General features: G+C 33.1%; 3 protein-coding genes and 1 non-coding gene across 4 annotated transcripts; 2 read left to right on the top strand and 2 right to left on the bottom strand.

Moving 5' to 3' along the window:
• The first annotated feature begins 7,200 nt into the window (after positions 1 to 7,200).
• On the top strand, positions 7,201 to 7,307 carry LOC133780863 (small nucleolar RNA R71). The gene has a single exon (XR_009869672.1). It is a non-coding gene; the product is annotated as a small nucleolar RNA R71 (small nucleolar RNA).
• A 4,793-nt stretch (positions 7,308 to 12,100) lies between these two features.
• LOC133780353 (25.3 kDa vesicle transport protein SEC22-1) lies at positions 12,101 to 13,900 on the bottom strand. Its single transcript, XM_062220146.1, has 5 exons — positions 13,671 to 13,900; positions 13,188 to 13,348; positions 12,909 to 13,052; positions 12,724 to 12,800; positions 12,101 to 12,590 (listed from the first exon to the last, which is right to left on the bottom strand). Exons 1-5 carry the CDS (start codon positions 13,865 to 13,867, stop codon positions 12,483 to 12,485), a joined length of 687 nt encoding a protein of 228 aa, XP_062076130.1. The 5' UTR covers positions 13,868 to 13,900; the 3' UTR covers positions 12,101 to 12,482.
• A 973-nt stretch (positions 13,901 to 14,873) lies between these two features.
• LOC133834740 (transcription factor MYB17-like) lies at positions 14,874 to 16,747 on the top strand. Its single transcript, XM_062264448.1, has 3 exons — positions 14,874 to 15,006; positions 15,089 to 15,218; positions 15,606 to 16,747. The coding sequence occupies exons 1-3, from the start codon at positions 14,874 to 14,876 to the stop codon at positions 16,255 to 16,257; spliced, it is 915 nt and encodes a 304-aa protein (XP_062120432.1). The 3' UTR covers positions 16,258 to 16,747.
• On the bottom strand, positions 16,642 to 18,872 carry LOC133834741 (remorin-like). The gene is made up of 5 exons (XM_062264449.1): positions 18,495 to 18,872; positions 17,828 to 17,881; positions 17,641 to 17,728; positions 17,277 to 17,358; positions 16,642 to 17,072 (listed from the first exon to the last, which is right to left on the bottom strand). The coding sequence occupies exons 1-5, from the start codon at positions 18,697 to 18,699 to the stop codon at positions 16,878 to 16,880; spliced, it is 624 nt and encodes a 207-aa protein (XP_062120433.1). The 5' UTR covers positions 18,700 to 18,872; the 3' UTR covers positions 16,642 to 16,877.
• Positions 18,873 to 23,422: the final 4,550 nt, after the last annotated feature.

Here is a 23,422-nt window from a genome sequence, read left to right as displayed (position 1 = left end):
AGTAACATGATTAGGCCCATCCAATTATAACATGTCTGTTTGCACTATATGTGGTATTTTTGCAATTGGGCTTAGATGCATATAGTGGCCCATATGTTTGTTAGATATATGGTATTTTGCCAAATAAAATATTCATAAAATGATAGGTTTTATTTGGGCCCATTAGAAAATGTAAAGTTTAAATTCCTCTTTTGTGGGTGATTCCACTTGTGAAGGCCCATTTGCTTTGCATGACTATAGTGAGCCTAATCAATTAATAACAATTAATAAAACGAAGGTTTAAATTCCTGTCTTTTGGACCTTGTATGGAAGATAGGGGGCATTTGTAGTGGCAACGGCATACTGGACCCAACCCTCCTCCATACAAACCCAATTGTTAAGGCTCATTTACCTGAGTTGGACTTAATTGTATAGGTTCATTATATTAGTTAAACCTAATTATTGATTAGCAATAAATTAATTCAAAATTAATTGAATTTATTTCAATGTGACACTTTAGAATTAATAAGAAATTATAGGACTTTGGTTTTAAAAATTTTAATCTGTTTAATTTTTTTTTGGAAAACCATAGTCATTAATTTTCTAAAAATACTAATTTTAATTTTATAATGAGCTTATTTTAAGAATTTTATTCGATCTCCACCGTTGGTTTAACATAGTCAATAGCTTAATGGGGCCTCGATGCGCTTTGATTCGTCCCCCTACGGAAGGTGTTCATTAGTTATTTTGACAAGGTTAGATTTCGAAAGATAGATAATTATATGTCAAATTCTACTAGACTCACCCCTACGGTGACTACTAGGACTAAATATATGATTATTGAAACCGTGGGTCTAGCTCATAAAATAAGAGATTTTGTTTTCTTATTTTGATCGAATAGTAGGTTGTTAATTGTGGTGTCCATTATTAGATGAGTTTACAACTCTATTTAACTAGTGGTATTTTTTACTCTCGCCAACCGGGACAAGGATATCATAGATTAGTTAAAAACCTAAAGAAATAGAGATATAATTGTTTTTGGTATTTTTTTCTCATATCTTACATATTTTTGGTATATGTTGTGCTATTTCTTGAAATTTGTGTGAATAGAAGTTTTATTGAGCAAATGTGATTGATTTCTATTTTATTGGTAATTTGTAGTTTTAAGTTAAGTAGTGTCTGTGTCTACTCCCATCATTTCTCAACTTTCGATGGAGAAACTCGCTGGAGAAAACTTCCTTAATTGGAAGCAGAATATCAACATAGAGTTGATTGGTGACAACTCTGAATTCGATATGATTGAGGAATCCCCAGAACGAGCACTGTGTCTGCACGTTAGTGATGGCACCGTCAATGCTCGTGATGGTACCATAAATGCTTGGATAGCACCGTCTCCACACATACGTGATGGCACCGTGAATTCTCGGATGGCATCGTGTCTGTACGTTCGTGCTCAACTCAACTATGGTCTGACGCAACTCATGAACGAGCTTCAGATTATTGAACCTGTCATGGGTGGACCTAATAAAGGAGGTGAAAATAAGACTGCTAATGTTGCTGCTCATCTAGCTAAGGCTGAAGCTAACCAAGCTTCGTCTTCGAAAGCTGGAAACAAGAGGAAAGGTGGACAAATAAACAACCCCAAGCCTGCAAAGACGAGTGCACAACCACGTGCACAGACGCCTAAGGGGAAGAACATGAAAAAGAAGAAAGGTAAAGATAAATGTTTTCACTGCAAAGAGAATGGGCATTGGAAACGAGATTGCCCCAAGTTTCTAGTAGCGAAAAACAAAGGTAATGATTATAGTTTATTTATCTTAGAAACATGTGTTTTAGAGAATGATAAATCTGTTTGGATTATTGATTCTGGATCTACCAACCATGTTTGTAACTCTTTACAGCTTCTTGAATCGTGGGAGGAAGTGAACGAAGGCGGCTTAAAGCTTAGAGTTGGAAACGGAGCGTTCGTTGCGGTCCAAGCTAGAGGAAGAGCTCATCTGAAGTTCGGAAATAAATTTTTAATTTTAAAAGATGTATTTTTTATTCCGGATTTTAGTAGAAATTTAATTTCAGTTTCCATGTTGCAATTAGAACGATTTGTTATGACTTTCACAAGTTTTAATATATCTATTTCTTTCAATGGATCACAATTGTGTATTGCATGTGTTGGAAAACGGGCTTTATATTCTGCGACCTAACGAACCCCTCGCTCTTAACAATGATTTATTCAAAGTTGGTAAACCTAGGACCAATAAACGGCAAAAGATCAATAACGATAATATGACATATTTATGGCACTTGATACTTGGTCACATTGGCTATGATAGGATTCAAAGACTTACAAAGGACGGACCTTTGAGGGAACTCAACTTAGGTGAATTACCTGTCTGTGAATCTTGTCTAGAAGGCAAACTGACCAAGCGTCCATTCTCTGCAAAGGGTGATAGGGCCAAAGAACCACTTGGTATTGTGCATTCAGATGTTTGTGGACCTTTGAATGTACAAGCCAGGGGAGGTTTTGAGTATTTCGTCACTTTCATTGACGATTACTCTAGATACTCATGTCTTTACCTAATGCATAGGAAATCAGAAACATTTTCAAAGTTTCAGGAATTCCTAGCAATGGTTCAGAACCAATTAGGTAAAAGGTTAAAGATCTTGCAATCTAATAGGGGTGGATAATATTTGGATATGCAGTTCCAAGATCATTTAACTGAACTTAAGATTTTATCACAACTTACTGCCCCAGGTACTCCGCAACAAAATGGTGTAGTGGAACGCCGAAACAGAACTTTATTGGAAATGGTTAGATGCATACTTAGTTACTCAACTCTACCAACTTCGTTCTGGGGACATGCAATTGAAACCGCAAATGACATTCTCAATGTCGTGTCGTCAAAATCAATCCCCAAAACACCTTTAGAACGCTGGAATGGTCGTGAACCTAGTTTACGCCATTATAGAATCTGGGGGTGTCTCGCTCACGTCCTGAGGAAAAAGGAGGGAAAGCTAGAACCGCGAACTGAAGTTTGCATGTTTGTTGGCTATCCTAAAGGTACTCGGGGTGGACTTTTCTATAGTCATTCAGAAAAGAAAGTGTTTACTTCTACAAATGCTACTTTTCTGGAAAATGACTATGTCCAGAACTTTAAACCTCGCAGCAAAGTAGTTTTAGAGGAGATGGTTAAAGAATTGACTCCAACCAATGTTCCATCGTCATCAACGCGAGTTGATGATGAAATTCCTACTCTTCATGTACAACCGACGCAAGTCGATTTAAATGAAGAAAGTACCATTGTTCCTGAGCAAACAGTCATGGAGCCTCGTCGTAGTGGGAGGGTTTCTAGAAACCCAGTTCGCTATGATTTGGATGGTGAAACCAATATGGTTGTTGGTGACACTAGTGATGATGATCCATTGTCTTTCAAATAGGCAATGGCTAGCCCTGAAAAGGAACTATGGCTTGAAGCCATGAAACAGGAAATGGAGTCTATGTACTCAAATTCCGTCTGGGATCTTGTGGAAGCACCTAGTGACTTTAGGGCCATTGGGTGCAAGTAGATCTACAAGAAGAAACGAGGTGTTAATGGAAATATCGAGACTTATAAAGCTCGATTAGTGGCAAAGGGTTATACCCAAAGAGAAGGCGTGGACTATGAGGAAACTTTTAGTCCGGTAGCCATGCTCAAATCCATTCGCATCCTCCTATCCATAGCAGCTGCTCTCGACTATGAGATTTGGAAAATGGACGTCAAGACAACTTTTCTTAATGGAAAGCTTGACGAGGTCATTTATATGGATCAACCATAAGGATTTAAAGTATCTGGACAAGAAGGAAAAGTTTGTAAGTTAAATAGGTCCATCTATGGACTTAAGCAAGCTTCTCGTTCCTAGAATCTTAGGTTTGATGAAATAATCAAAACCTATTGCTTTGAACAAAATATTGATGAGCCCTGTGTTTACCAACTGAAGGCAAATAAAATAGTGGTATTCCTGGTTCTTTATGTAGATGATATCTTACTCATTGGAAACAATGTTAAGAAATTATCAAATGTGAAGAATTAGCTGAGCACTCAATTCCAAATGAAGGATTTGGGTGAAGCAAGTTATGTTCTAGGTATCCAGATCATCCGGGATAGAAAGAACAAACTTTTAGCTCTTTCTCAAGCAGCTTACATTGATAAAGTGCTTGAACGTTTCTCAATGACAAATTCCAAGAAAGGGCGTCTACCGTCCCGCCATGGAATTCATCTTTCAAAGAAGCAGTCTCCCCAGACTCCTGAAGAGGAAGATGCAATGAGAGAAGTTCCTTACGCATCTGCAGTTGGAAGTCTGATGTATGCCATGTTGTGTACTAGACTAGATATCTGCTATGCAGTGGGAGTAGTGAGCAGATATCAGTCAAACCCAGGACCAGAACATTGGATAGTAGTTAAGCATATCCTGAAGTATTTGAGACGGACTAGGGATTATATGTTAGTCTACAAGGGTGGTGTTCTAAACCCTGTAGGCTACACCGATTCAGATTTTCAGACTGATGTCGATGACAGAAAGTCTACTTCTGGAATGGTGTTTACTCTTGGGGGTGGAGCTGTGATTTGGAGAAGCTTAAAGCAGTCTGCAATCTCAGATTCCACCATGGAGGCTGAGTACATAGCCGCGTCAGAAGCAGCTAAGGAAATAGTCTGGCTAAAGAAGTTCTATTCAGATCTTGGTGTTATTCCAGAAATGGATAAGCCGCTTGTGTTGTTTTGTGACAATACAGGAGCGATAGCCAACTCGAAAGAACCTCGAAGACACAAGAGGAGTAAGCATATAGAAAGGAAGTATCACATTATTTGAGAATATGTGGCCAGGGGAGATGTGAAGGTTATGAAGATTGCAACTGGAGACAATCTTGCGGATCCGTTTACAAAGACACTACCAGAAGCTACATTTGATAAGCTTATCGAGGAAATGGGATTAGTAGAATTAAGGCATTAGTTTCAATTAGTGCAAGTGGGAGTTTGTTGGGGTTTTATGCCCTAATTAAAACCCAAATTCTTTGTAATCTCATTTTATTATCAATAAAAGAATAGAAATCATTTTTTGACTTGGTCAATCACTTTGCTCACATGTTTTATTTTCATGATTATTTGTTTAATATAAACTTCTATTAAATCCCGAGCATATACATAATCTTATTTATAGTGACGTAATCACGGTGGAATATAAATATGATTATATGTTCAAAATAAGTTAGTCCTAAGATTAGTCAGTGCACCAGATTTACACTGACTTGCCAATCTACGATATGATCTATTTACACATTACAGTGTTATGTTCTTTCCAGAACATTAGCAAAGTAGATAAGATCGGATGTATTTGTTACATCGGACAGGACCGATATTGACAGTTAATAAGATAAGTAAACATACCGTTATTATCTATTCTAGTCATATCATATAGTTGACCATAGGTCAATTCAATCTCAATTCTGAGTGGTTAGTATTCTAACTGATTGTATTATTTGAGTTCTTTGACTTGTTCATTACCAGCTTACCCTACGGACTAGCCCATACTTACATCTTGGGAACTCAGTAGTATAATTGAGTGGGAGTGTTAATCATAGATATGAACATCAATAGCTTCTGATGAAGAAGTGAAACGATGGTTTCCTTTTAGTTTGGTTCAAGGTGATAAATGATAGAGATCTCATTTCACTAATTAAATTAGTTTACTGAAATATTATTTACAAGGAACTAAGTGTTTTAAGGATAAAATACAATGAGGGGTAAAACGGTATTTTAGTCCTATCTCATTGTAGACCGTCTATAGAGGATTGAGTGGCAATTATGGTTGTAATAATGGATAATTAATAGCGTATCTATATTTGTTATAAAGCGTTCTATGAATTCAATAGTGCAATTCCAAGTCTATAGTGGAGTCACGAGGAATTAATAAGTTAGTAAATTTATTTGTTAGATTTATGATAACTTATTGGAGCTTGATTTCATACACCCATGGTCCCCATTGTACCTTGTATAAAATTATCTAGATAGTCTCAATTAATTGATTTAATCATCAATTAGAATTATCAAAGTTGACCAGGTCAATTTTGGATAATTTCACAGAGTTGTGTAATTTTGAGAAGAAAAGAGAAATTATGGCAGATTTATTAATTAAGATAAATTGGTATCGAAATTAATAAATAAATTTAAATCAAGGTTCAAATTATAAATAAATAATTTGATAAATGAATTAAATAATTATTTAATTAATTAAATCAATAGAAAATAATACAGACCTTGATTTTAAGTCCAATGGGCTTATAATCAAATGGGAAATTTCACGGGCCTATAGCCCATGATAATTTCGACCTAGGGCTTCAAAATGGCTGTTATTTTATTGATTTTTTAATTAAATTAAATGGCCTAATTGAGTCTATAAAAGAAGTGCTTAGAGAGAAGTCAAAACATAAGTTTGTAAGTCACAAGTGAGATTTTCTGATAGTTTTAGATTCTCTCTAAACACAAGTCATTTTCTAAGCCTCTTTGTTATTTTCTCTTCTTCTCTCTATATCTATCTCATGTGTTGAGAATTGCCCACACTAGTCTAGGTGGTTCTAAGGATACATTGGAAGATTGTGAAGAAAATAGAAGATTGGTTCAGTTTCTTGATAATACTCTGCGACAGATAGGATACAAGAGTTAGAGAAACTGAAGAAAAGACTTTTTAATTCCGCTGCGTATACTGTAAGTATTCTATTCTTTGTTTCTCTTTGAATCCAATTTTAGAAACATGTTTTAGGCTATCTCGTATTAATTTGTTTAATATTATATATACATGAAAATAAATAAAGATCCTGTATAAGCTAATCCAACATGACCCTCACCACAATACGCACAAGAAATGTTCTCCATGGGCTCCATTTGTGTCCCCATAGGCTGCCCCATTGAATGATTCATCCCCATGTTCATTGTCTTGAGCATATTCGAAATAGAGGAAACTTGGGCTGCCAAAGAAGTGATGGCATCTACCTCATGAATACCAGCCACCTTTCTACCTGTAGCTGATCTAGTAGTGGGCCACTGATAGTTTTTGCTGGATATCCTCTCAAGGATTTCATATGCCTCATTATAGGACTTAGCAAGAAGAGCCCAATTTGCCGAAGCATCAACTACCATTCTAGTATGGGCGTTTGAACCATTATAAAATGTCTCCATATGGATGCAATGATGAATGCCATAATGAGGGTATTTGCGCAAAAACTCCTTAAATCGTTCCCATGCCTCATATAAATATTCTTCATCAAGTTGCTGAAATGAAGTAATTTCGTTGCGGAGCTTGGCATTCTTAGTGGGAGGGAAATACTTCATCAAAAATCGCTCAACCAACTCTTGCCAAGTAGTCACATAATCAAATGGCAAAGAGTTCAACTAAGCTCTAGCTCTGTCTCTCAAGGAGTATGGGAACAACTTTAGTCTCAATGCATCCTCTGTAACTCTGGGGCAGCTTGAATGAATCACTCACTTCAATGAACAATCGAAGATGAAGATGAGGATCCTCTGTTGACATCCCACTGAACTAGCCCACAGTTTGAAGCATTTGGAACATAACGAGCTTCAACTCAAACTGTGTAGTCTGGATTTCTAGTCTAATGATGCCCGGATTGAGCTCATTGAAGAGGGGGAAAGCATATTTCCTAATATCACGATATCTATCATCAGCCACAATCACTGCATTTTGCCCATTATTGGCAGCTACTCCCCCTTGAACTACTCTCTCTTGAGCTACTCTCTCTTGAGCAGCTCCTGCTTGATTTGCTTCCCTTTGAGCAGTTCCCTGTTGAGCTCCTTTCTCAGCATCCATCACCACTACTCCCCTTTTTGATTTTTGTATCTTTCACCTTCTTCTAAATGTTCGCTCGATTTCGGGATCAATGGGAAGTAGTTCAGGGTATTGATTCTCGTTCATACATCGTGTAAAACTGAAATTGCACGAGAATCACCCAAGTTAGCACAAAAAAAAAAAAAACCAAATTGTGATATACTTAATTTCACAATATATGACTTTAAACAATCCTCGGCAACGATGCCAAAAATTTGTTGCGTAAAATAAAGCTAAGTTCAAGTGTACACTGTCAACAACAAGTAATATAGTAACAAGTACTAGACATCGTATCCATAAGGACTGTTTTCTTAAGTTTTAATTGTGAAACTAAGTTCTAACAAAATGATTTAAAAGCACTAAAATTAATTAAAAAGATTGTGGTCTAAGGACTAAGTAATTAAATACTAATTAAATGCAGACAAATGAAAGAAATAACTCAGGAAAATTAATTCAAGGAGTGACAAATTATATGATGGCAACTAGAATAATTATCCCCCTAATATGCAACTCTGACACTGATGCTGGACTGATGCTGCAGCAACCGGTGGTCTATTAACCCATAATTTTAGTTAATTTTCATAGGCTTTCATCAAAGAACTATGATTCTAATATTTTAATTAAATCACATATGTCTATGCTAATTCAATTTCAATGATTTAATTCAAGCATCAATTCCATAAGACTATGCATGGTAATAATATATGTCTATATCACTACAATCTTGAATTCAAAGAGTTCAAGCATGCACCATTCAAATTGTGTGTCAATTAATTTCAACCTTTTCAGAATTAAAAATTAACTCAATTACCTACTAAAGGTGATCAATCAATAGCAAGCATTAACCATGATAAATATTTGAATGAATAAATATCAAATTGCATAAGCATCAATATAAAATTGTCAAGACAGTCACATATTAGAGTTCTAATTATCCTAGCTATTTATAGTTTAGCTCATACTCATAATCTCAAAAACACCCAAATAATAACAATCCATAATCTGAATTTTAGAGAATAAATTGAAAGAAAATATAAATAAAGGTAAGAAATTCAAGCCAAATTGATGTCTCAAGTGACTTTGTCTTCTTGCTTTTCCTTCCTTTTCTCCTTCCTCTCTCCTTTTGCCTTCACCTTAATGGCTGCCAAAAATGGGTATCTTCAAATGCACCAGGCGGCTGGGTATTTCTTCCTCTACCAGTTGTGTATATCCCCCTTAGAAAAGAAGACCATCACTGCATTTAGGTCAGCCTCCTTCCTTAGTCACGTGGGCCTCTTTTCTTTTAATTGATTTTTGTCCTCTTTACCACAGATGGACCAAGATACAACTAAAGCCCAAATATTCTTTTATCAATTAATTTCAGCCCAATTAAGTTAATAAAAAAAATAAGTTAGAGACCAAAAATAGAAGCTTCACACGTGGACCCTCAAAATAGAGTAGCTGTCAGGATGCGATACTGCAGCAATGCCACAACATTCCTCAAATTCTGATTCCACTTCACACTTCAATTCTTTTTCAAATTGCTCCAACTCAAAGACCACCTATCAAGATAATAAACCAACATTATTTTAGAGATTTTCTCAGCTTTACTATGCTATTTAATATTATCCTACTTTAATTAATATTTAATAAAAACACAATAAAACTACTACAAAACAACACAAATCACTCTTCCTTGATAAAAAAAAATAAGTTTAAAAGCATAAAAATAACTATAATTCCTAGAGTTATCAATCCCACATCGCCTCGTGTGCCCCCTGCACTTGTGTCTCCTCCTGCGTCCTCGGATGTCTTAGGGTGCGGGTTACGGGATAAGTGTCCCTTTGATTTTGCTACCCACACTGTACAATCTTCAAGTCCATATGCATGTTCATCGTCTTCTACCAGCTCCTCAGGTACTTCTTACCCCATAGCACATTATCTGAATTGTCATAAGTTTTCTCCACGACGTCGTGTTTTTCGTGCAGCTATCACTGAAGGCATTGAGCCTCGTTCTTTTAAAGAAGCTATGCAAGATGAAGGTTGGTGCGAGGCTATGCACAAAGAAATTGTTGTTTTAGAAGCTAATGGTACCTGACAAATGACAGTTTTACCTCCTCATAAAAAGACTCTTGGTTCTAAAAGGGTATACAAAATCAAATATCACGCGGATGGGCAAGTTGAGCGTCTTAAGGCTCGTCTTGTTATTTTTTGCAATCATCAAATTGAGGGGGTTGATTATAATGAAACTTTTTCTCCCGTTGCGAAAATGGTCACTATTCGTGCCTTCTTAGCAGTTGCAGCGATCAAGAATTGAGCTTTGCATCAGATGGATGTTCATAATGCGTTTCTGCATGGTGATCTTGATGACGAAGTTTACATGAAACTTCCTCCCGTCTTCGATGTTCACACTCTTGGTTTAGTGTGCCGTCTCAAGAAGTCTTTGTACAGTTTACAGGCTCCGCGGTGTTGGTTTGCTAAGTTAGCTACTTCTTTGAAGACTTATGGTTTCCTTTAGTCCTATTCAGATTACTCTTTGTTTACTCTACATCAAGGATCGGTTCAACTTAATGTCCTTGTGTATGTTGATGATCTGATTATTTATGGTAATGATGCTTCCGATGTTGATCGTTTCAGCCTATTTACATGAGTGTTTTCATATGAAAAATTTGGGTGTGCTGAAATATTTTCTTGGCATTGAAGTTGCTCGGAGTTCAGAGGGAATTTTCTTATGCCAATAAAAATACACTCTTGATATTATTGCCAAAGCTGGTTTGTTGGGGGTATCACATGTTGGCTCTAGCCAAAGGACCTTTGCTCGTTGATCCCGAAAGGTATAGACGCCTTGTGGGTCGTCTAATTTACTTATCCTTCACACCTGACTTGGTTTATACAGTTCATATCTTGGCTCAGTTTATGCAATAACCTCGTCAAGATCATTGGGATGCGATGCTTCACACATTTCACCACTTAAAAGGGTGTCTAGGCCAAGGCATTCTTCTTCGCACTGATTGTGAGTTATCTTTGTCGGTTGGTGTGATTCTAATTGGGCCACTTGTCCTTTGACTCGACGGTCTCTTACTAGTTTGATAGTTTTTCTTGGTTCTTCCCAGATTTCTTGGAAGATAAAGAAACAACACAGAGTGTCATAGTCTTCTGTTGAGGTCGAGTATCGTTCCATGGCGGCTGTCACTTCAGAGTTGAAATGGCTTAAAGCTTTGGTTGCAAGTTTGGGTGTCTCTCATTCGCCAGCCATTCGCTTATACTGTGACAGTCAATCGGCACTCTACATTGCTCAAAATCCTGTCTTCCATGAGCGTACCAAGAATATTGAAGTTGATTGTCATTATGTTCGTGATGCCATTCGTGATGGCATTATCTCTACCACTCATGTCTCCATTGATGATCAGCTTGCTGATATCTTCACCAAGGCTCTTGGCAAGCGCATGTTTTTGTATTTACTTCACAAGTTGGGCATTTGTGATCTCCATGCCCCAACTTGAGGGGGTATCAAGTTAATTGTATATGGCCTATATTTTTTCATAAATATGGCTTTTTAGCCATTACTTTGCAAAAATAAGGGAACTAACTTTTCCTAATTTGTATGGAAAAAATTATTAACAAAAACTCAATTTATGAGAAAACTAATCACATATAGGAAGTCAGAATTAAACAAAAACATATCAGCAAAAAGAGGGGTACTATGGTAATTAACATTGCATAAACTCTTATGCTGAAACTTGAGTCCAAACCCTAGCCACACAAACCCGTTCTTTGTGTGTATATTTTTGGGGGTAACTGGTTATTTTCCCGTTCTTTGTGTGTATATTTCTGAGGGTAACATGTTACCTTCATGTTCTGATGTGTGTGTATATTTCTGGGTTCTTTATGGTAACTGGTTACCTATGTTACTAAAATCATAGTTACTTTTTCTTCATTTTTTAATGAAGTGTTCTTCCTCTTTTTCATTCAAATTTGATGTTTCTTTTCATATTTAATATGAGTAACCTGTGACCCCTCTTATGGTAACTTGTTACCTCTCTTATGACAGAAAGTTACTCCTCTTAGGGTAATTGTTTACTCCTCCTAGAACATGTTATTTAACCTAGCTCTATGATTTTTTTTCTTCATAATTGTCAAAAATTAATCAAGTAACTGGTTACCTTACCTAATATTTGAAAAAAGAAATGTACAATCTAAAAAAAAAGATAAAATATTTATAATAAATAAAAATAATAATAAACACAAATCATATTAAAAAAATATATTGCAAAACAACTAAAGAAAAATTTTAATATAAAATTAGTTATATAAAAAATAAATAAGCTAAAAAAATAATAATCAAATTACAAACATATCCTTCCAAATTAATAAAACTTGATTAAAAGTAAAAATAAATCCATAAAAGTAAAAATTCTTAAAAAAAAAAGTTTAGATTAACTTTTTCTGAAAAAAAAAAAACATATTTTTTTGGATACTATATTAAAAATCTTATATGAAATATAATTTACTCAGTATTGTATATATTTATTATGGGCTTAGGCCCTAATCTTATGACATTACATTATATATTAGCCTAAGGGTGAATTAATGAGATTAAGGAAACCAATTATCCACAAAGAGTGGTTTAGAAAAGAAAAAAAAATCATATGATACTAATATCTGGAAATTATAATGCTGTCTGTCATGATCAAGCTGGCCCAAGAAACAACAACCAAAACGACAAGTACGATCGTAATAGGAGTCCATTTCAGTGCAATCACCTATGTAAGCAAAATTAAATTAAATTAAATTAAATTAAGCAAAACAAGGATAATTTTAACATATATTAATATTATATCCTAGGCCATTTATCAGTTTTTTTTCTTCTTCAGCAAATAATGAAAATAAAGTTACCTCAAGATGTGAGGAACCCCATATTGAGGAGACAACTCGAGGAGTCGATGGTGGTGATGATTTCATTTCGTGTAACTCTATCAATTAGTAATATGTGTGAGCAATATGTTCTGTGTAAGTTAAATTATCATTATTTATGAAAATAATGTTCTGTGAATAGTTTTAAGGGTCATCAAGTTAATCACCTGAAATTCTCCTTCTCTCTAAGATTTCTGTCATGTTCTCTGTAACAATATCTAAATCTTGTTTTCTATTAGCATTAAGCTTTGATAGGTTGGCCTGTGTTCTTGTATCAATGTATTGCTTTCTAATATTCACAATAACACTATCTGCAAAAACTTGCATTAATTGTTCAAACAAACATTTGGGATGGACATAGATAGTTGATTAATATGTTTATTTGTGAACTTATATATATAATAAATATATCATATAAAAACTTGGAATATTATTAAAGAGTTTACCAAATCCAATAAAGCTATAAGGCCTTGTAATTTTCTCAATGAGATTAGAATCGAACTTCTGAAACTCCTTTTGCAAATCTTGAAGATAATGAAAAGCTAACTTTCTTGGATATGAAGAATCGAACAAGGTAATGAAAGCGATTCCATTCTCAACCAAGTAGCTTAATTTTTGTAAATGTAAATGCACACAAAAACCATTACTTCTCTTCCTATAATTATTAGTGTGCTATATATACAGAAACCATCTAGTTTAGGATTATCTTAACTATGATCAATTATGCAAATATCTTTTATAACTTGATTGTAATTGATTTGGCATGTCGGTCATAAAAGTTTATTGGCAAATTAAAAGGACATAAAGATAAATATAACATGATGTTTTCGTGTCTTAGAAAAAAGGAAGAGGAAATATAATGAAAAAAACATATAGTTTCGTGCAATGTGAAACTTAAAACAGAGAAAATAAATACTAAAATGATGTACTTGAAGCAATATTGATGATCGACTCGAATGGTCATCTTGGAATGCGGCAAAGCTCCTCTAGAAATTTCTTTGAGTATCAACTCTCCTTGTTGCTTGTTAAATGAGAAGCTCTCATTCTCTTCCTTATTTACGTACCTTGGCCCTTGTGCAAGAGGTAACCCTTCTCTCACTCTTCCTACTATTGTTACCTTCACCATATATATATATGTGTGTGTATACTATGTTATATAGTTGTAGTATAAATTGTGAAATTAATTAGTACTTTTGTTACAAGTGGCTTCAAATTTATATGGGGTTTAAAGAACAAGGAAAGAGCTTTTAAAGGGCAAAGTGGTAAAAAAATACTTGGGGAAAGGAACTTTAGTAGTGTAAGTTATTCTTTAGGTGCTCAAAAAAGAGGGAAAAAAACCTCAACATATAATGAATAAATTGGTTTAAGCACCTAAAGTATACTCCTTTCCTCTCTTCATTTTCTTAAAGTTTTATGTATCAAAGGGCTAATTCATTAAATTTCAAAGGCAATACTTGCTCCTCTCCCAAAGAAACAAATAAATAGAGAAAGAAAGTTTAACCGTGTGGGTGTGGTGATAGTGTCCTAAAGTTAAAGCTACCCATTAAATAGACAAGATTGGCATTTAAGGAAACATTGAAGGGTTATTGGCAAAGCCAATGGATTTATATATTGGCGTATTGACACAGGCATGCAGGCGGCGAATCCTGACATGGCCACCTCTGAGCTCTCTAAGTACTACTATTTGTACTTATGTTTCAGTCCTCACACCACTTGTAAAAATATGTCATATAATAATAATCTCTTAACTCTTTGTAATTGTAAGACCATCATTATGTGTATGATTATTAGTGGAGCCCAAGTTTACTTACATGCAAATCAAACTTAAAACCACAGTATCCCACTTACAACACCATTTTAATGGTTAATTCATTAATAATATTAAATTTTATGGGGTAAAATTCTGTAACGAGTCAGGGCAGTGCAGAGCAGAGTGTGCCTGGGAGATGTACAAGTAGATTTGAGAAAAGGCAACTTTAGAATTAACTCCATCCAGCAGTAATGGGACATGTTAATTTAATGCAAGAATTATGTTCTCAGTACTAAAATTAAATGTTATAAATATATATATATATATATATATATGTATAAATTGGTAGACCTCTGAGTATGTGTGAATCAATGAGGTAAAGATGGGAAAGATACCATGTTGTGACAAGAGTGGAGTGAAGAAAGGGGCATGGACACCTGAGGAAGACCAAATCTTGGTCAACTACATCAAACGCCATGGTCATGGCACCTGGCGTTCTCTTCCTAAGCATGCTGGTCTGTGCTTTTCTTTATAGTTTTTGGTTCTTTTATTTAAAATTGTATAGAGATATAAACAAACATAATCTGACTTGTTCAGGTTTACTTCGATGTGGAAAAAGTTGTCGGCTTCGATGGACAAATTATCTTCGCCCTGGTATTAAGCGTGGTCCCTTCTCTCAGGAAGAAGAGAACACTATAATCCAACTTCATGCCATGTTTGGTAACAGGTAATAACGATATTCCACTCTTTTCAATGCTTTCTTTATCTTTTATACCTTTTCTTTTTTCTTTTTTCTTTTTCTTTTGGATTAATGTATACATGCTGTGACAAACAAACATAGCAGAATTTCAACCCCACAAGTAGTAGACAGGGATCACTACTTTTAAGAGTACAAAATGACTCCTTTTACATGCATATTCAATTCCTATTACTTGAGAATTTTCTTATGTGCTCAGCCAACTATTGTGTGTCATAGCACTTTCTACAATATATTCTCAAAAGGGTATTTTCTAATACGGTCTATCTTTGAAGATATTTGTTGTAATTGAGTTTTCATAGGCTGCTATTGATAATAAAGGACCTAACGAACTATTTCTTTCAATTTTGACCGAAGGTGGGCTGTCATAGCATCTCAACTTCCAGGAAGAACAGACAATGAGATAAAGAACTATTGGAACACTCATTTGAAGAAGCGTGCCATTTGCTTGGCAGAAAATCTCCAAGAGAACTTGCTTTTATGTCAATATGATAATCCAAGCCATATCAAGGATCAATTATCTAATGTGACTCGCCACATGATACAATGGGAGAGTGCTAGAGTAGAAGCTGAGCTGAGACTGTCTACGGAATCATCACAACTTAGCTCATCGCCTAATAAGATGGCAGATCGCTACCTCCAACTGTGGAATTCAGACATTGGAAAATCGTTTCGCGAGATCAAACCAAAAGATGGAGACATGTACCAAAGCAATGAACCTGAAATAACTTCCACTGCGAAATTCGGGTCAAGTTCTAGTGTTCCTATACAAGCAGGAAACATAAAGAACAGCAACTCAACTAATATAATTCAACAAGAAAGAGATGGCTATAAACCGATCACCGATTCGAACTCGTCCAGCCTTTGTGACTTTTCTGATTTTACTAGTACGGTTTCAGATATGCTGCTAGATTCCCCAGTTGGCTATGATTTGGATTTCTTTCAAGAAAATGAAGATGGTTTTGCCATCTCCCTTGACAGATCACCTGATAACCCTCTTTTGTTTTAGTTCATTAGGCTATCTTCTGTGCTAGATAATTAACTTTCATTACTTACATATTAGGGAACTTAGGAAATATATGTTTAGGTTACTAAAAGTAATACAAGAACTTCTAAATTTCTAATGTTTAGAAGTCTGTTAAATGAAGTTCTTTCTTGCTGTGTGTTTTAGTTTCGCCATGAAATGAACTAAATAGAAAATATTTACTTCAGAAGAAATTTCATCAGAGTATAAGGTTTCTATACATCTACATACATATGTATATTTATACGCAGAACTTTTTACTCAATATATTGTTAATTTTCTATGAAAGAAGGGAGAGGAAGGGGGGGTTCACAAGAAAAAACCATTTTAGCAGGATAGAATTGTTTATAATAATAAATTCAATGTGAATGTAACAAATTCTAGATCTTGAACATCATAACTTTCACAAGTTCAATAACTACAATGAAAAAACGTCATCTTTCACAAATAAATTACACTTTTTTTTCCCCCCAAACGTCTATACACACAAATACAACACTTATGCACACAAACTAATTTGAAACCAATGTACCATCTGTAGAAAACAACAACATCTGAATTATCCAAAAGAACGCGAGCCAAGAAGAAAACAGACAAATAAATAATTAGAAACAACCAAGGAGCTTCTTTGGAGCAGTTCCAGTAGCGCGGTATTTTGCAGCCGTCTCCTCTGCCTTGAGAAGATCTTCTCCGCGCTTCGCCTCAATGGTTGCCTTTCTTTCCTCTGCATCCTTGTGGATCAAAGCCATCTTGTTTTTCAATTTTTCCACATATTCTGCCTTTTTCCTCTCCAAATCCTCCTGCTCATTCATGTATAGATATATTAATGACACTTACAAGCCAGTTCAAAAAATAAAAAGAAAAAGCAAAAGCAAAAGCAAAAGATTGTTTTATAATCTCAATTTTGAATGTCAAATGTCATTGTTCACTATAATTGTTTTAATTAAACCTATTCTAGTCTTCGCAAGTTTATGCACGACAGAATGAATTGACTTGTTTTTTACCTCAATCTTCTTCAACTGAGCTTCCACAGATGCTTTCTTGCTATTTTCCCATGCTCCAATGGAAGATAACTTCTTCTGGGCTCTGCTCAACATCACCAAAAAATTTCATAGTAACGAGGCATCAGCCAAATTGATATCAGATTTTAGGCAACTCTTTACTAGTAATACTTAAATAAATAAGATGGTCTAATAAGACTCGAGTACCTAGCTCATAGATTCAGAGAACAAAGAACTTAATGTCATTGAGTTATTTAACTACTGGCTATGCCATTGGCCAAGTTCATGAACCAGAGCAAGCAAAAACAAAGTAACCATTAGCCATTAAAGGAAAAAGTTACTAAAAAAAGGTGAAGAAAACTCTTACTTGTTCTCTGCCTTGGACTTTTCACTTTCTTCCCATGCCTTGATAAGAGACAACCTTTTCTCTGTGGCAACCCTTGCAAGCACAGCATCTTAAGAAAAAAAAAGAGCAAAAGTTAATATCAAAACAGTTATATTATTCTTAAAAAAGATAAATAAATAAAGGGAATGGAAATCTAAGTTTACTTTACCTCGGTTGATAGAACCCTCACTGCTACTTTTCTCTATGCCAGAATCAGATGCCTCTGTTAAGAAAATATAACAGATTAGAAAGGGGAAGAACAAATTAATGTCTTTTACAATAATATATTTATAATATACATATCTCTCTGCTAATTGTACCATGTACAACTGCATAACTATGCTTATTTAAGGACAGAAAAACTGAAATTTAATATTAATATTTGATTTCAAAATCTAGTCCTCTATGACAAAAAGAAAAGGTGAAAATGATACAATCAAATAATTTTTTAATCTTATAAAACAAGCAATTCATTCCAAGGTGCAAAAAGTTTAACACAAATATGTAAATAAATATAACAAATTAATATAATTCACCTTAAATTTTATTATAGTTTTATGATTTCACATGTAGATAACTAAAGCAACAAACTTCAGGGAATATAATACTTTTGCAGAAGTACCACTTCAAAACCGTTCTAGTCATAAATATAAGACCGTACCCTTTACTGGGGTTGGACTTAAAACACCAACTAATCCTTTTTTTTTTCTTCAAAGAAGGAAAGAGAGAGAGAGATTTTCTTTTCTTTTCTTTCCAGCCAAACAGACAGCAAAGTACTTTTCTTTTTTTTCCTTTTAAACATATAACAAAGTAAGATTTGAAGTCAGAAGAATTACTAGTCTCAAGAGTCTCAACAACAACAAGAGCTTTGGACTCATCAGGCTTGTCCTCAGCAGGAGGTGGTGGAATCACAGCTTTCTCCTGGGTTTCATCTTTGGGAGCTTCTTCGGGGATGGGCTTCTCTTCCGGAGCCGGAGCCGGAGCTGGTGGAGGCTCCGACGGAGATTCGGATTCTATCTTCTTGGCCTCTTCCTCTGCCATAATGGTCTTAGAAAACTAAGCTAAAAGCTAATAGAAAATGGAAGAAAAGAAAGTCCTTGAACTTATCAATAAAAATAAATAAAAAGCTAAGCTAGTGATGATAATAATAATAATAATTATAATTCCAATAAATTCCAAAGCAAAGAAGGAAATAGTGAATTAGGGAGAGAGAGAGAGTTGGTTGGGATATTATAGTTGAAGTGAAGGTAACTGTTATTTGAAATCAAAACTTGGCTGATCTAGCTGGATGGTTGGTACAAGTAAGCCAACCCTGAGTTGCCACGCTGTATGGGCCCCCCATTTGATCATTTATTTATTGGTATTTTTCCTGGAATAATAATGATAATAAAAAAAAGGGTCATTTATTAAAAACTTTATGCCTGTAAATACCTTCTTTTGTTATGATGATACGGCTAATAATTTAATAGGGTTTTTGGACTATAGTTTCTTTTCTTTCTATATTGGATTGCTTTGTTGTTTCCACCTTGTGCTTTGGATTGGACCCAGTACTTCATTTTTTTTAACAATCCAGTACTTCATTTTTAAATCAGCATAAATTGCTCAAGTTTCTTGACATTATTATGGAAAAGTTACCAAAGGAATGATTTTTATTTGCTCTACTCATTTGGTAGCTAATATATTTGGTTTATAAATACATATATTGGCTAAATAACAAAACTATGATTTATAGCTTACTCAATGTAATATATATAAAATAATTTTGACAGTACTAATAGTAAAAGACAACGATTATATGAAAGCCACGTGCAACCATTTCCCCCAAATAAATAATAAGAAATAAATAAATAAGCAAAGACAGCTCAGATTCGGTCACAAGACAAAACAACTCACAAATAGAAATAACGATTGTTTTGAGTGTAGTTAAACGACATCGTATTAAGGATAGAGTGGATTTTTATCATTATCAGGAGAAGATGTCTCTTTGAGATTCTTTCGTTTCGTGTGGATGAAGGAATCTTTGTGTGGGGGGCCACGCTGTAAAGCGACTCTTTTTATCATTTTTTGGCAATCAAAATATCACTCCACGTGTCCTACCTCCAATGCTTCTTATTTCCTAACTATCCACATAAATATATTATATATATATATTTATACAGATACAAACAAAATATATATATTTTTTTAGTTTTATTTATAGAATTTTTTAATTATTTTTATTAAATTTATATTAATGTCATATAAATTTTAAATAAATATTTTATTATAATTAAATAATTTATTTATTTTTGTATAAATTTATGTTTGTTCTAGTTTTTAAACTTAGGAGTGATATCAATAGATTATATATTATATGTTTAATGTAATGTTAAATATTATACGTTGATTTAAATTTAAGTTTCTTTCTAGCTTTTTTTAAAAAAAAAAACAGTTTGTTGCTAATTGATAGTAGAGTATATTATATATTTAATATAATATTATTCTAATACATGAATTTAATTTAAGTTTAATTAAATTTTATTTAAGTTATAAAATATAAGATTTTATTATTTTTAAATAATTATCATTGTAAAATATCTAAAAAAACATCATGTTTTAATTTGTTTAATTATTTATTATTTTTAAATAATTATCATTGTAAAATATTACAAAAATATTCTATTTTAATTTTTTTTATTATTTATTTTATTTAAGTTTAAGTGATGTTTATAATCTACCGTTAAATATAAGAATATTCTATTAAACATAAAAATATTCCGTTAAACTTAACATTAAAAAAAATAAAAGAATCGTTAAAACCAAAAATTTTTGTTATCTCCACATTTTTTTTATATAGAAGAGATATATTGTCTTTTTAAAAAAAAAATGCTTTTATAAGTTAAATCCCTTATAGTTATTTATTTATTAAGAACATGCTAAGTAGAGTGATCTGCTTCTAAATAATCTGTTTTTTAAGTAACAATCCATAAATAATAAATGTATAGTAAATATTAGCCTATCATATCATATTTCCTATTTGTTTTTTGTTTTTTTTTTTCAAATAAATGGGGTTATATATTGTTTAATTTCATTAATTGAATGACACTTCATTTTTTTAAGGACCTTCTAAATATTTCAATTAGCTAAATTATTGAGCATATCTATATTGATAGGGCCCATTCCATGTGGTTGTGTGTTGTATCTACTATCCAGCTATTTAATTGCTAACCTGAATAAATGTAAAGTCGGAAGAAACATTCTTTTGGGAGTCACAAACTCTCTTACAAAATTCCAAGATATATATTATGCAATATTAAAAAAAAATCAACGAAAATTAAGTGTGTTTTTTAATCAATTAACTTTACTTACACATTAATTATTTACGTACCCACTTCATGTAGCTACAATACTTATAAACTAAAAAACAAAATCGCACTTCACATAGTTTGTTGTAATAATAATAAAAAAAAATATTTTCAAGAATTTTATTATTTATAGAAAAAATATCATTTTTACTCTGTATTTTTCTTGAATACATTTGTGAAGTGGTATTTGAAAATATTTTGACCAAAATCGCACTCACATAGTTTGAATCTGGTATATGATTCTTTTTTTTTTTTAATCTGGTATATGATTGACTCTTGTGTTTTGTTAAATATTAATTTAGATCACGTGTTTATAATATTGATCAAAATAGTATCATATACCAGATTTCTGTTAAAAAAATTCAATTTAAAGATCAATTCTTAGATCATTGGCTATGCGATGAGTTTAGAGAAACTGAGAAGGAAAAATTATATTTGAAAATATTTTGACCAAAATCGAGCCTAGTTTACTTTTTTGATCCATTTTGTAAACAATAAATAACATTTTTCCCCTGAACTATGACCACTGTATGATCGTCCCTCCTGAATGATTCGCGATGTTAAAAATTCCCCCCGAACTATGCACATTATTGAAATATGAGACTTCTATTAAATTTCGTCCTAGGTAGCTAACTGATTGGTGATGTAGCATTTTTTCTGTTGATGTGACAGTCTCATGTGTAGAATAATTATCAATTTTGCCTCCCCTCCGAACTTTGACCACTACCAAATTGTATCATTTTTATTAAAACTAATTTAATTTATTTTCTTTTTAAAAATAATAATTAAATCCTTAAAAAAAATTAAAAAATCATTTTAAAATATTAAGAAAATAAACAATATTAAAAGTTTCAAATTAATTAAATAAAATTTTAAATACTCAAAAATTTAAAATCTAATTTATGACAAATAACTTTTTTTTTTACTTTTTCTTTTATTTTACAATATAAAATAAATATATCTTAAAAAAAATTAAAAATAAAATCCAAAACAAAGTTTTTTCCCCTTTGTCCTCATCCTATTAAATTAAAAGTTTTATTTATTTATTTAAGTCATTCGTTCTCCTCTTTAATTAAATTTTTTTTATTTGTTTTAGTATTTATTTTAAATGTTCATTCTAAAATAGTTTTAATTAATATTCTAAAAGAAAAAGTAAAAAAGAGTTATTTGTTGATAATTAAATTTTTAATTTTTAAGGATTTAATTATTATTTTTTTATAAAATGGGTATTATTTGGTACTGGTCAAAGTTCAGGAGACAAAATTAATAATTGTTCTACACATGACACTATCACATTAACAGATAAAATGTTACATCATCAATCAGTTAGCAACATATGACGAAATCTAATGAAAATCTCATAGTAATGTGCACAGTTCAAGAGTAATTTTCAACATCACGAATCATTCAGGGGGCACGATCATACATTGGTCATAGTTCAATGGACAAAAATACTATTTATTCTTGTGCAAAACATAATGTCTAAATTGTTATTTAATAAAACGCAAAAGTTAATTGTGTGCTATTTTGAAATGTGATAAATAAACAAATTAAAAACAAAGGAGCACATAATGGTGTTGGTACAAGACACATAACAACAGTTGTACAATTTGTATTATAATAAAAAAAAATCGAATTGACATGAAATTTGGCAGCACATTATTATTCTTCATTTGAGATGCTCAACTTTGTAATAATTAAAATACATAACAAAATTTATATGGATATGTATTCTTCACGTTTGTACTCATTTGATGTCATCATGCCAGTTAGCCTAACATAATAATTTAATGTTTTTTTTATATATTTTCTTGCCTTTCTATCCTTCCTAGCTACGTGCATTGTGGAATTAAACAATTAATAAAGTATATATTGTTGTTGAAAACAACACCCAAAAAATCTAACACAGAAGGAAATCAGTAGCAAAGAAATCTAAAACAAAGGAAAACAATACTTTACTTGGTTTAGCTCAAAACTTGAGCCTATACATCCAAGGTAGAGCAGCCTCAAAAATGGTTGGCACACTTTATTGATTCTTGGGAGAGGTAATACAAAATCAGATGTTACAAAAGGAGTCTTGCTCCAGTTACAAAGAGTTATACAAAACCAAATCACTCATATTCTCTAAACAAAATTTCGAAGCTCTCAAAACTATGTTACAAATCGTGTAAAAGTCACTTGTATGTATATGAAAGTTGTACAAGTAAAAACATTTATATTTTAAAAACACAAAAGTATACCTTAAGTGAGTTGAGTGGCAAAGAAAACCCGTGCATCCTCTAGCTGCAGGGGCACTGGTGCATGATGGGGTCGTGGGTGTCCAACTGGTGATCCATACTCAGACACTAAAGCATGAAAAGATCCTCCAACACTACTCTATTGTCCTTTCACTAATTCCATTAATATTCTCAGCATTTTAT

The sequence above is a fragment of the Humulus lupulus genome, chromosome 5 (assembly GCF_963169125.1).
Source record: "Humulus lupulus chromosome 5, drHumLupu1.1, whole genome shotgun sequence".
Classification (NCBI taxonomy): domain Eukaryota; kingdom Viridiplantae; phylum Streptophyta; class Magnoliopsida; order Rosales; family Cannabaceae; genus Humulus; species Humulus lupulus.
This window is presented reverse-complemented; position numbering and strand designations above follow the sequence as displayed.